At 31.9% G+C, this 14,738-nt stretch overlaps 1 protein-coding gene across 1 annotated transcript; it reads right to left on the reverse strand.

Annotated features, from left to right (window-relative positions):
• Positions 1 to 260: 260 nt before the first annotated feature.
• On the reverse strand, positions 261 to 5,173 carry LOC124821351 (uncharacterized). The gene is made up of 3 exons (XM_047293223.2): positions 4,550 to 5,173; positions 1,181 to 4,142; positions 261 to 969 (listed from the first exon to the last, which is right to left on the reverse strand). The coding sequence occupies exons 2-3, from the start codon at positions 4,125 to 4,127 to the stop codon at positions 584 to 586; spliced, it is 3,333 nt and encodes a 1,110-aa protein (XP_047149179.2). The 5' UTR covers positions 4,128 to 4,142; positions 4,550 to 5,173; the 3' UTR covers positions 261 to 583.
• Positions 5,174 to 14,738: the final 9,565 nt, after the last annotated feature.

Raw genomic sequence — 14,738 nt, forward strand, 5'->3', positions numbered from 1 at the left:
CTTTTGAAGATTAGAATTTCTGCCATAGTGAATAACAGCTTGTATTCATGATATAAATTATAGCAATTAGTTGATAGAAACAGTTTTAAAATTCAAATGCAAAGATCCATCAAAACAATAAATATCAAAACAGTAGCTTTCACAAATATCTAAAAATGCTGTAAGTGGTCCAAATCCAATCAAAGAAGATGAACTAAAATATGTTAAAATGCAAATTAATTTAATTGTTCACCAATCAGTTCCACGAAACTTGCAGCATGTTATATGAACATCTCAAATATTTATTATCTATCCTTCCCTTGACCATATAATCTCCATGATGATGCACATTCCATGGCAATAAAAAACTGTACAATACAGTTACTAATACAACATATACACTGAATTCAAAAAGAAAATACAGAGACGAGGTATTAATAATAAAGAATGCTATAAGGTAAAACAGTTAAGCCTAGTGCCATAGTGCAGTGAAACAATGTACAAGAATCATCTCCTATTTTCTCCTGTGGAAAGCAAAAATGAGCAGAAAAAAATTTCATGTTCTGTTAACAAAATGTCAAAGAGATGTTGTTGCATACTTTGTTCACAAGCCATCTTTGGAAGGAAGATCAAGGTATGTTTGAGTGAGTGTTAAGTTTCCTTCTCTCTCATTGGACTCAATAAGCATCTTCACAACTTCCCTCATTGATGGCCTCTTTGTAGGAGACACACTTGTGCATACTAAAGCAAGCTTCAAAACAGTGAGCATGTGATTCACTGTGGTTTGGTCTTCCAGATCAACATGAGTATCAAGTATCTCCGGCGTCAGCGAATTGTCGTGATCCCTTATATGGTTTCTCACCCATGAGACAAGATCTCCTCCTTGATCTAGTGGCTGAACTGGTGTTCTTCCAGTGAGCAATTCCAAAAGCACAACACCATAACTGTAGATGTCACACTTTTCTGTCACCTTCATGGTATATGCATATTCTGCCACACAGGATACAAATGGTTCACCAAACATAATTTGATAACTAGTCAAAAGTAAAAAAGTATACATGTTTATGAGCATGGAGTTAAACAACAAATCACATAATACGGTACAAGACACTACTCATAGTAATATGATCTACCTTGTCAAAACAATAAACAAAATGGAGTTTGTGATACATTAGCTAACTACAAGGGTGTAGGAGCTTACCAGGAGCAATATAGCCATAAGATCCAGCAACAGCAGACATTGATTTTGACTGGGGCATGTCAATCACTTTTGCCAAACCAAAATCACCAACATGAGCCTCAAAATTTTCATCCAGGAGAATGTTGTTAGATTTTATATCGCGGTGGATGATTTTTGGTTTGCAGTCATGATGCAAGTAGGCAAGACCCTCAGCAGCTCCAAGTGCAATCATGAACCGAGTTGACCATTCCAAAGTAGTTGCAGAACCATGCAATAGTTCACCTAAGCTACCTCTTTCCATGTACTCATAAAGCAGGAGATTGGAACCCTGGTGGTGGCAAAAGCCATACAATTTCACTATGTTCCGATGCCTTATTCTTCCCAGAGTTGATATTTCCGCTCTGAAGCTATTCTCAATGTTGTTCCCTTCCCTGTTTGATGCTAACTTCTTAACAGCAATAGTCTCACCAGATTTCATCACTGCCTTATACACGGTTCCACATGCTCCCTTACCAATAACATAGCTTTCATGAAATCTTTTTGTAGCTTCAACTAGATCATGGAATGTCAGACCTTCCTTTCGAGGGAAATAGATATCTGAATCTGGGGAGGGAGCCTCAGTTCCTCCAAAGGAATCAATTGACTCTCTAGGGCGTCTCATAAAATATAAAATAACTAAGATGAAAATGAGTGAAATACCACCAACAGAAGCTGCAATGATCATGACTATTTTAGCGCGACGAGAATCAAAACTTTTCCCTGAAGTATCAGAGTGAGAAGCAGAATTGGTCCTGCAGTCACCGAGAGGCGCACCACAGAGGCCATTCTTACCACCAATATAGCTGCTCACAGCCATACTTTGGAAAATTTTAGTGGAAGGAATAGGTCCGTAGAGGTTATTGAATGAGAAATTGCAACCCAACAAGCTTGATAGCTCTTCAAATGTGCTGGGAATTTCACCATCCAAATTGTTGTTATTGAGATAGAGATATTCAAGCATGTTGAGACTGCCAAGCTGAACTGGTATTTTTCCAGAAAGGTTATTATAACTGAGATCCATTGCAATCTGCAAGCTTGAAAGAGAACCTAACTGAGGAGGTATTTCGCCGAAAAAATAGTTACCATCCATCAACAACCAGTTCAAATGAGACAGATTGCCTAGTGCTGCAGGAATATATCCAGACAGCCTATTGTCTGAAAGCTTAAGAATCTCCAAGTGCTGAAGTGTTCCAATCTCACCAGGCAAGGAACCAGAAAAGTTATTCTGGCTGAGGTCAAGTCTTTGTAGTCTTTGACACTGAAAAAACTCAAGTGGGATTGTTCCAGTGAAAAGATTTGACGAAACATTAAAGGTAACCAACTGAGAGAGATTACCTATTTCCTTAGGCAACTCCAATGTGAAGTAATTGTTGGCAATATGAAGCCTTTGCAACCTGTGGCAGTTGCCAATATCAGAAGGGAGTGTACCACTGAACCTGTTTTCATTCAAATCAATGGCAGTCAAGTTCTCCAGCTTACACAATTCTAAAGGGAAGCTTCCAGTAAGCATGTTTCCAAGTATCAACAACTGTGCCAATGATTTACAGTTTAGTATACCTGTTGGTATATTTCCATAAAGATGATTAGATGCAAGATTCAACAACATCAAACGAGAATATCTGCACAGATGAGGGGGTATTCTTCCTGTCAAGTTGTTGTCAGAAAAGTCAACAACCCAAAGGGGACTATGAAATCCAAGTCCGGAGGGAATAATACCACTCAGGGAGTTGTCAAAAAGTTGCAACTGGTTCATTTTAGTCAAATATTGGAAGCCAAATGGAATTGGACCTGTGAGATTATTTATTGACAGGTCTAGCTTTGACAGGTTCTTCAAGCTACTAAACTCATTTGGTATAACACCAGTTAGATGGTTCTCAAAGAGAAACAGCAAACTTAGACCATTTATTTTACCAAACTCTGAAGGGATACTACCTACTAAAGAGTTCTCTGAGAAATCAATGTCTAAACATGAAGTAAGATTTCCAATTTCCCTGGGAATGGTTCCATTCAACTTGTTTCTGTAAACATACAGCCACCTCAAGGATTTGAGGTTCCCAATTTCCTTAGGTAAAGGTCCAATAAGATAATTCCCATATATAGCAATTTTCTCAAGACTGCTACAATTCCCAATCTCTTTAGGAATAGGTCCTGAAAGCTGGTTTCCCCATAAAACCAATTCTTTCAAGCTGGCAAGCATCCCAATCTCCCTTGGTATCTCCCCTCCTATCTGATTTTGTGCAAGACCAAGAAGCATTAAGCTCTTACATCCACCAATTTCCTTTGGCAAGTTACCAGTAATGTTATTTGCCCCTGCTCTGAAATTTACAAGATTCTTAAGATTTCCAATGGAATTAGGCAGGGGTCCCTCAAGAAAGTTGCTATAGGCCACTAGCTCAACCATTGAAGACAAGTTCCCAATCTCATATGGAATCACACCAAAGAGTTTGTTGTTGTAAATATTCAAACTTCTCAAAACAGACAGCTTACCTAATTCAGCCGGAATTGTGCCCTCAAACTGATTATTATTCAAATAAAGATATTCCAAATTCAAACAATCACCAATCTCCTTTGGGATATTCCCAGTCAACCCATTGTAGGCAAGATTGAGATAAGTCAGATGGGTCAGACCCCCAATGCCAGCAGCATTTAGAGTTCCAGAAAGACCCATTGAAGTCAAATTAAGCGACGCAACTAATCCATTGTTATCACTACCATGACCGCAATTTACACCTTTCCATCGACATGGGGTTTCATCAGTAGGCTTCCAACTTTCCAAAACATTAGATTTATCATGAAATCCATTCTTAAGCTCTAGCAAGATTTGCCCCTCAGCGTTCAAACCGTCGGTACTACAAAGAAGTGAAGTCAATAGCAGTAAAAGAAAAGAATACCCTATCGCCAAAGTTCTCTCCTTAATATCTCCAGCCATCTTACTATTCGAGAACTGCACAAGCAAGCCATCAATCAATCACTTTCACAACATAGACGATTTTTTTTTTCTATCGTAATCTCCAATATAAAAATTAAAAAAAAATAAAAAGAAAACCCAACTATTGATTAGTGTAATCAATTGAGCACTATTTGAAAAAGGCTATTTTGCTCAGAAATGAAATAGTAAAAATGTTCTGGAAAATTCTTGCTCCCACTGGATTTGTACAAACCAGAAAATTTGTGGTAATTTGTATAATTAACTAAACCTCAAAATTGAAACTTGGAACAGGTCCAATTAATTTGAAATCATATTCCACAATACCAAATCACCATTACCACGTTCAAAGGAAAAAACAAAGACACGCATGTATATTACACAGAATTCAAAATTATCAAAGCTGCACACGAAGAAAACCACACCTTTCATTCAAAAAGAGAAGTTAAGAAAAGCAGCTGGTCCACCACTTGGGATCAACAACTCCTTGTGAAGGAAAATTGCGAAGAACCATGAAGAAGTTATGAGACTTTAGCCAAAAATAGGATAGACCCACGTGGCCTTTGGACATGAAAAGTGGGATCTTCGATCTGAAAGAAAAGGCCAAGATTTCGAGGAGAAAAATCCAAACCCCTTTTTGTTTTGAAGGACTGAGAAAGAAGCAAGACTCAAGGTTCAATGAATCAGTGAATGAATATCCATCCTCCAGGGATGGCACTATTTGTGGCTTTTCTCTGTTGGGTGGGGTTTGGCACAAGGGAATGAAAGAATGAGTGTGAAGGATCAACCTTCTTTTGGGGGTGAAGTTTTAATGGCCGACAAAGCATGCTTTCACCTTTCACTTATTTGGATCATTTTCATTGTCCCTCTCTAACACCAAAAGGTTCTTTCTTTGATGTTGTTGTTGTCTTTCTTGTTGATATTGTTAATGTTTGATGATGCCCTTTTCAAGTGTGATACAGAAAGAAGAAGGAGAAAGTTTTGTGAAACTTTCCTTGGCAAAAAATTTGGTAGTTTTGTGTTTGTTTCTTTGTTTTTTTGCGTGTGATGGTGATGGGTACGGGGAAAGTTCCTTTGTGGGTTAGTAGGTGCTGAAATCCTTGTAGCTGTAGTTGTACTTTGAGCAAATCATGTTCTTCCACGTGCGTTCTCAGTAAATCTTCTGACTCGCCATATCTATTTAAGGCTGTCCTAAGATTTATCCATCAGGTCCTGTGTGTAGATTATGAGAAGATGAGAATTTTCATTTTCTTAAGTGAAAAATATAATAATTTTTAAAAGGTGTGTAACAGAATAATGTTGCCAAGAAGAGTTGGTGACTATAACGGATTTCTAAAAGCTAATTTAGGACAATAATTGCGTAAACTTTGGATAAATGATAATTATTATGGAAAAGTTCTTATTAATCAATTAATAAACAAAGTTGAATTTCAAACAGCTACATACATTTATACTTTTATGCATTTTCTAACTTTTTTTCTCTTAAAAGTTTGTAAAGAAATCCTTTCCAGCACACCATTCAATGGACTTTACTTTTTAACAATTATGTTTAGATTTGTGAAAATGGTAAAATTTGATTTCAGGTGAAACTTTATAAAGATTAATTTTATATGAACTAACCCTAACATCATTACCAACTAAATTCTTTCGTTCGATGAAATCGGGTACTAAATAAGTATAATATATTTCCATTCATGGATATACTCGTACTTATATTTGTATTTATTTTCACATATTTCAATATTTATTAATTATTTTAAAATAATTAAAATATAATAATAAAGAAAACATTATATGGTCAAATATTCAATTTCTAATTAAAATATTATTAAACATATTATTGTTTTCTAATATCACCTATTTTTAAAAAATTATAAAAAAATAAGTTTTTAAATTTAAAAATATTTTAAACATTTTCTTTACTTTTTTATGAAATCTATTTTTTATACACTAATAAAAATTATAGTTCATCAATTGGAAAAAATCGAAAAAAAGAGTTTAAACTAATAATAATTAAAATTTAGCATAAATATTTCATTTTTTAAATTTCAATTTATGTTGCATCGTAAATAAAATTCATGACAATGATATTATATTATAGTAAATAAAATGTATTTATACAATTGATAAAATTACACTTATAATAATAAATTAAAAAATAAAAATAAACATAATAAAATTATCAAAAACAATATTTTACACTTAGGGTTGTCAAAATGAGTCAAACCAACTCATAAGTGAGTTGACTCACCATGGGTTGGATTAAAATTGAGTGAATCCAACCTAGCTCACTTTAAGGTAAGCCAAAATTTTTGCAACCTAGCACAACACATCACGACTTAATGAGTTAAATGGGTTGATTCACTAACCCATATAAAAATAGAAAACAATTTTTTTTTTGTATTTTCAAAAGCAAGCAATTGAGCACAGTGGTGTTCGCAAAGGAAAGCAACTGAGCTAAAAATATAAGATGAAAAATATAAGATGAAAAGTACCTTAAAGATTTAGAAAAATTCTTCAAATATGAAACTAGTCAAACGATTAAAAGATAACGAAAATTGTTTTAACAAAACAAAGTTCTTGAATAAAAATTAAGAATAAAAAAATAAAAAATATAAATTTTTATATTATGTAACGAAGGATTTATATGATTAAACATTTAAAACTGAAAATTAAATATTTTTAAAAATAAATAAATAAAAGTAGTAAAAGGGAGTGAAAATATTTAAATATAAGATTTGAAAAGAACTTAAAAAGCAAGAAAAAAAAACTATGAAAGATGAGATTTTTGGAGAGAAAAAATTCGATGGTAGGGTTTCTCTCTCTTTCTAGTTACGGTGGCTTGGACGTTGGTTTCTGCTGATGTGCTTGTGACTAGTTTTGGAGGTGATTGTTTGCGTGATGGAAAATTTCTCGTGTGTACGTGGCTTGTGGGTGGTCTCATGCGTGGGTTAGGTGCTGCTATGGGGCAGGGGCTGGGGGCTGGAACAAGTTATATTTCTTGTATATATTGAATCAAAGAGCTTAGAAATTCTTTTAATAGACCCTGTAAAAGCAAACTGTATTATAGTTAACTGAACTGCACTATAATTGACTGAAAAATGGTTCACTGAATTGTACTATTTTTTAGTTCAGTTTTCCTGAACTGATTTATAGTTAACTATCAATTTTTATAGTACAATACAGTATAGTGCACTTTGCCCACCCCTAGTTTTAAGCCTAACTCAACCCACAAAACTAGCTTGTAAGGTGAGGTTTGCATCCTACTTATATATTATAATTTGGCCTTATCTCTAGTCGATGTGGGACTTCCAACACACCTCCTTCACGCTGAGGTATAAACATCTCGAGCGTGAGAGTAGAATTAATGGGTGGTCCGATAGTGGCCCGACAACCGGCAGAATAGAAACAGAACGCCCACATAGATCTCGCTAGAATAGGCTCCAACCATGGACTTCCAACAAAAACATTTGAATTAATGGAAACACAACTCTTTCTCTTGAAAAATGTTCTATGAATTTATTTTTTCTTCGATATGAGAAGGGTTTTGGTAGTTGGAGTTTGAAATTTGGCTACTAGAATCCTTTGTGATTTTGTTTGGGGATTTTGTTCCAACTTCTATGAAGCTAACAAAAACCCAATGTTGGATTCTCATATGTGGTCTTCCTTTGAAAAATTGGCAGTCAAAGGCGATTTTATCAATTGCGTGTGGTATTGATGCACACTACCACAAAACAGGCTTTTCAAGTCTATTATTTTGGACTTTTTAAGTTTGTTTTATGATAGACTTAGATTCGACAAACTTAAATATTAATTTTGTTATTGATTGATAGACTTAGATTTTAAGTCTGTTGTGCATCAACAAACTTAAATTTTAAGTTTGTTGTTGACCGACAGACTTAAACTTTTAGTCTATTATTGTCCAAAAGACTCGGACCTTCATAGTGACAATGAATTTAAGTTTGTTGTAACCATAACAAACTTAAATTTGTTGTTTTTTTTATTTTATTTGTTTAATCAATTTTCAAAACAAAATATATAGAGTTTCAAAATCAAAATAAATAATAAGGTATCTAACTTAAAATTTGTAGTATAAACAAAGTCCAATGGTCTTGTTAAAAGTACAAGGAAATCCAAAGGAAAATCATATACACCAAGTTTAAAATGACATTATCCTTTACCTGTACAATACTTGATGATAAATTAATTCAAGACTCAGTTTCTTTTGCTTTACTTCTTCATGAATTAGTCATTTATCTTAGACCTAGACTTAGACCCATAACTCACCAACACTTTCCTCCCTTCACATTCTCATTCTTTGTTATGACTTATTAATTGTTTTTATGAAGTAAGACAATTTAGAGTTTATGGAGATGACACTACAAGAAAGCATTGAGAGGATTCGAAGGACTAAATTCTCTATTGAAAGGGAACTAAACCTTTTGCCGAAGGACTTCCACTAAGCTTTATGCCAAAGATGATATTTATTACAAAAGATAGACTAAAGAAACAAATAGACAATGTGCACTATAATATCTATACGCACTCCATGTGTAGTGTATCCTTCTTTCACAACTTCTTCCTTCTTATCATTCCAGTTCCAATTTATATAATATGTATATTCTGCATGTCTACTACAACCACCTACCATTTGACTTTTCTAAGAAAACCTATTATTTAAAGTAGAGTATGCATACCCTTTAGCTATATAAAAATTAGTACATTGTACTTGTTGTTGTCACTAGAAGAATGTTGTTATCATTGGAAGAATGTTGTTGGTTAAGGCTAGACACAAGGGTGAAAAGGTTGGAAAGCGAAAAAAAGTTTTAAGGGTTCAACAAGTGAAAGTGAAAAAGTGAATGTATTTTGTGTAGGTTAAAACACTTTTTCAAGTTAGTTGCAAATGTAAAAATACTAATTTAAGTTTGTTGGAAAAGTAAGAGAAGTAAAATTAATAACATTTTGTTAAGTGTCAAAAGAAAAGTAGCATATCTAAAATACTAATTTAAGTTTGTTAGAAAAGTAACAAATGTAAAACTATATTTATTTAAATTTGTTAGTCAACAACAAACTTTAATAACTAACTTTTATTTACCAAACTGTAATCACACATTTTTTAAGTTTGTTTTCTTTTGAATAGACTTAAATTCATAGACTTAATAAGTTTATTTTGCATTAGTGACACCCTTATCTTTAGACGATTACACTAAGAATAAGTTTAGAGGTTTCTTTGAACATGTCTTAGTGAAGATACCAATTTGTTATCTAATTTGCCTAATCAAATTTTGGTAAAAAGGTTGGGATTTAAATTTATTGTTTCCTTTTTTTTTTGTTCAAATTGAAAAATGATTGGTCATGATCTATCTAATTATAGAATGTTACAACAAGATGACAAAGTAATTTCTGGTGGGGAGAAAATAGTTGGCGCAAAAATATAACAACTTTATCATTTTAAGGTGGTTGGTGCCCGAGATGAGAATTAAGGCTCTCTAGGTTTAGTTTAAAGCTTCTGGAAGTTATTGTTGAATTTGTTATGGACCTATTTTTGAGCCTATTGTGGAGCTTGTTGTGGAGTCTGTGGTGAAACCTATATTGGAACTTGTGGTGGAGCTTATGGTTGAACCTATAATGGAGCCTACGTGGATCCTCTGAATCCTGTGGTGGACCCTATCATCGATCCTATGAGGGAGCCTATGTTGATAGTTTAGCTTATTATGGTGCATTCTCTTGTGGTACCATCTGTTGCTTAGTCACAGCTTGAGCCAAATCATGATAATGTTTGTGTTATGCATGAAACTTTTATTGTTAAGAATTTAGATGTTTCTACCGGTGGTGGTATACTAGTGAATTTTGATTCCTTGGTTGGTATGCCTTCTTTGGAAGATGTCACTAGTAGTTTATAGGGATTACAACACTTATATTCACCGCATTATAGTTATAAGATAGTTCATATTTTTTTTTGTCATTTAAGGAGGTTTGTTTTGCGAAGGAATTGAAAATAGTCTCTAAATAGGCTAATATGCTTGATGAGAAGGAAAATTATAATTCAGAGGAGGATGATAAGCCAATTCAAACTACAAGGAAACCTGGTTAGGGTAGGTCAAAGAAAGTTAATACTAGATCTTTTAAAGCATGGATATCTAAAAAGAAATAATGAGTTTCAAAGGACTTTTGTAAGCGAGTTAGTTAATTATAAATATCTTTATAACCTGAGGAATTTGATTATTGGTATTGCACTAATTTACTTTTTTTCATCTATGTATTTACTTAGTTTTTTCATTCTTATTATTTTTGCCTACGTTGTATTTTTATCATGAATTTGGTGTTGTCCCTCCATATTTTTTTGTTCTCTCTTTTTATTTTTTATTTTAATAAAATCTTCATGTTATGTTAGCGATGTCTGGCATGCGATTATTTGGACATAAAATCTATTTGATTCACTGTCATTCATAATACATAATTTGAATATAATCAAACAAATGCTATGATAAGAAGGAAAGTACATTAGATATGTGAGTAGATTTCATGGATATAAAACAAGTCAAACTATTAGAAAAGAGAAAAAAAATGTGTAAGGAAAGAAAAATAAGGATTATAAATATAAAGACTAAGATAATATACACACACATACACGCTCGCGTGCACACATATACATATACACATACACACACATATAAAACTCTTTAGGTTACCTAATAAACTTAGAGTACTTTAGTAATTTAAATGAGACGAGATGAGTATTAGGACGTGTATGCAAACGAGGACAAGGCAGGTATGTACATACACATTCTCATTTTCATACCCAATTAGAAAAATCAAGTGTTACCCTATTTCATACCCTATACCAAGTCAATGGACAAATTTATGGTCAAACTAAAAATAGGTTAAGACAATACCTATAAGATAGGTTTACGTGTCATCCCTAAGTGTGACTTATTTGTCTTGGTTCTTTCAAGTTATTTGTTTGGATTAATTATTTAGATTAATCACTTTTTCAAAAAAATGTTGACTACTATTTTTTATTCTAATATTAAATAAAGTTTGGCACATTTTGTCTTATATTGTATAATTAGACAATAATTTTTTATTAGACAAATTTGTCCAAAACTTAAAAGATTTTATTTCTTAGGTTAGTACAAGTAAAGTAATATGCAATATAAAAAATTAAGGAGGAAAATTATATCTAGTTCTCAACTACTTAGTCAAGTTCCACTAGAAAAACTATTATTGTGAAGTACAATGAGTATTCTTTGGGATCATAGTCACTCTTAGCTAACCTTGCACGAGTATTATTTTGGATAGTAGAAACTCTTATATAACCAATCAAGTATTCTTTAAAACTCGTCACTCATGGGTAGAAACTCTAAGTATTCTTTTATATTGTAGCTACTACTTGCTAACCTGTACTAATATTATTTCAATAAGTCAGTCATAGCTTAACAGGAGTATTTTATAAATTGCAAGCTACTTCTAGCTTAAGACAAAGAAAATGTCTTTGTGATGAATATATCACAAATTTCACTCATTAGAAGGGTTAGGTCTTTTGACATTTACAAGGTTAAACATTCTCTACTAGTTTGCTAAAAGAACACAAACAATATTTTTACAATGCTTTTAGGTACATAAAAAAGTATTTGTAGCATATAAATATTTATGCAAATATATCTCTTGTGCTTTTTTTTCTTGAAAGATGACTCTATCTAGGTATGGAAGAATAAGAGTTGTTACAAACTTGACAAAATAAGTGTTTAGGAATTTGGTGAAGCAAAACATCTTTAGCATGAGTTTCAAAATATTTTTTATGTGATAGAAGCTTCAAAGCATATCCTTTTGTTCAAACATAAGGAACAAACATTCCCTATAAGATAAAATAAACATATCGATGATCGTGAGGAAAAATATTTATTGGTTAAATCATCATGGGTTACCTTTCTATCATATACTACCTTATCAACATATTTACCTATAGAGAAAGCTTGCTTATGTCAACAAACCAAGCTTCTTTACTAGCCATTTACTTGCTACATTTGTATAACTTCCTCTGTCAATGATGAGTGAGCACATATTTCTCATAACCATACATCTAGAATGGAAAATATTCCTTCTTTGGGTCTCATCCTCCTCCTTATTCATACCTCCAACAACCTCCTAATCATAAAAAGATCTAAATCTTAACTTAAGAGGTAAAAGAAAATACAAAACTCCAAGGAATTATAAAAAACCTAAAATAATAAAAATAGAAAATAATAGGATTACCAAAAAGAGTTAAATGAGACAACACGAAAACTCTAAAAAAAGGGCTAAATATAATTTAAGTTATTAACAATCAAAAACAATAAGGCAAAATAATAATTTATGTTGAACTCTACAATTTTTTTACTCTTGAATCCTTACTTTTTTTTTCTTTCAATGTATATTTGTTTCCTTTTGACTTGGATCCACTATTCTTTTTCTCTCTTTTTTTTTCAATTTTCCAGTTCAACACATAAATGAAGACTAAATAAATTGTCCTTCCAATACCAAAATTCATGCAAGATCAAGGAAAACAATCACTAAAAAACAAAAACTTAAATAATTTGCACAAGTCAAATGTAGAAATACACAATTTAAACAAAGAACATGAAGGACACAAAAATTAAAAAAAAAACTCAACAAAATTGGATAAAATATTATTTTTTTTTATGATAGAAAATAAGATAAAAGAGGATATTCAAACTAGAACATTGCTTTAGATACCAAATGATACGATCCTGTCCAGGAAAGAGTACGATCTTTTCTGAATTTGAATTCTCAAAAGGCACAACAAAAATAAATTAAAGAAGAATATAGAAATAACACCGAGATGGGGGACGCCACAATCTAGCAAATTGATAAGTGAAGGTGAAACTTCGCCACAAAGATGTTAATCTTTGATAAGAATAAGAATCTAATACAAGAACCAAGAGAATCCTCTCTAATAATGTAAATGCATATAATATGACTCAAAAGTGTCTACATATGTATTTGGTACACTTATATATATGTACAAATGTTTAAATCACCTAAGAAATCCTAAAAGAAAGCCTAAAGATAGTGGGTCCAAAAATAACTTGAAAAATTAAAAACAAAAACGAATTATTTGCAATTAAAAAAAATTATAAATATTTTTAATCACCTAAATTATTGTATAATTATGTTTCAAGCCATGATTTTCATGTCCCTTGAATTCTACTCTTCATGGAACATCATGAGCCTCGAGGAGATTTGTTTCCAATTGTTTTCTCTTTGACCTTGTCATAGGTCCTTTAAATTGCAATGACTTTTCCTCAAGTTCTTCTTCTATAGGATCAATGGATGATCCTTTATCAACCTTAAAACATGAAGTTGTTGATACAACAAAGAACGCTAAAACTATCGAGGAAGAGGAACCTTCCTCTAAAATTCTTTTTCTCAACACCTTTTATCTCCCCTTAGTCCTATGAGTAAATGTTTGAGATATCTTTTTGTCCTCAATCCACCCAAGATTAATTTCTTTCATTGACCGAAACTTATTGCACTAGTAATGCTTCCAAGAAAATTAGCTATCATAGCTTCTTCAGCTTCACCTAAACATATATAACATAAGTCATTGAATTGAAGTAATTTCTCTATATATTATAAAATCCTAAGTTAGGGTTCATTTTGAAAAATTAATTAATGTTACATGAATAAATTGCCTAAATCAAGTATAATGCTAGGTAATTTTGACACTTATTAACCTTTACAAACATGGTTAAAAAGATTCCTTAAATGGGTAGTACAAAATTTTTAACTCTTCTGCTTTAAATTATTATTCTAATTTATTATTAAAAATAAAATTACTAACTTGTCTCCTTTTATTTTATGGCTTGTAGGTGGACTGCATCTTAAGGAGCAATAATAAATTGAATTTGGAGAAGAAAAGAAGTATATATATATATATATATATATATATATATATATATATATATATATATATATATATTAGTTTTGTTTCTTGTAAATAAAATATTTATTTTGAAATTGTTTGTTAGAACAAAAATACAACACTTTATGATTTTGATTAAGGGCTTAATACAATAAAGCTTAAAACATGAAGCAATTAGGTCCAATAGCCATTCAAAAAGAATATATCAAGCAAAAAAGTAAGATGATGAGATAATAAGTACAAATAAATATTAAATTGACGTAATTCTTAAAGTATATTTTTTTATTATGTGATGTAGGAAATATCTTCATTATTTTTTGTTAAAGATATTCGTGCAAAATACAAGCTTTATTTAAATATCTTTAGACTTTGTTCACTTGAATGGATTTGGGGGAAAGTGATTGAATGAATTTGAGAGGATTTAAAGGTTAATTTTTTGTTATTTATTTGAGTGGATTTAGAGGTTAGTGAGAGTGGATTTGGAAGTAAAGTTTGTGAGAATTAGTTTAGGATTTGATTGATGTGATAGATTAAAAAGAAACAAAAATTGATCCTTAAATTCATTCAATCACTCTCCTCCAAATCCATTCAAGTTAGGAATCGAGCTAAAAATGTTTTCTCGGTCAACTATCTTGATACAAAAATATTTCAACCCTAGCCTAACTATGTGCATTGTGCGCTTTTATCAC

This window comes from Vigna umbellata, chromosome 8 (genome assembly GCF_029865625.1).
Source record: "Vigna umbellata cultivar VRB3 chromosome 8, Vumbellata_1.0, whole genome shotgun sequence".
In the NCBI taxonomy this organism is placed as follows: Eukaryota; Viridiplantae; Streptophyta; class Magnoliopsida; order Fabales; family Fabaceae; genus Vigna; species Vigna umbellata.

Bases quoted from the DNA above. Each gene is read 5' to 3' on its own strand.
- LOC124821351 (XM_047293223.2), bottom strand. From the start codon at position 4,127: ATGGCTGGAGATATTAAGGAGAGAACTTTGGCGATAGGGTATTCTTTT. The intron at 970-1,180 runs GTAAGCTCCTAC...CCTGTGTGGCAG, and splicing joins TTATGGCTATATTGCTCCTG to AATATGCATATACCATGAAG.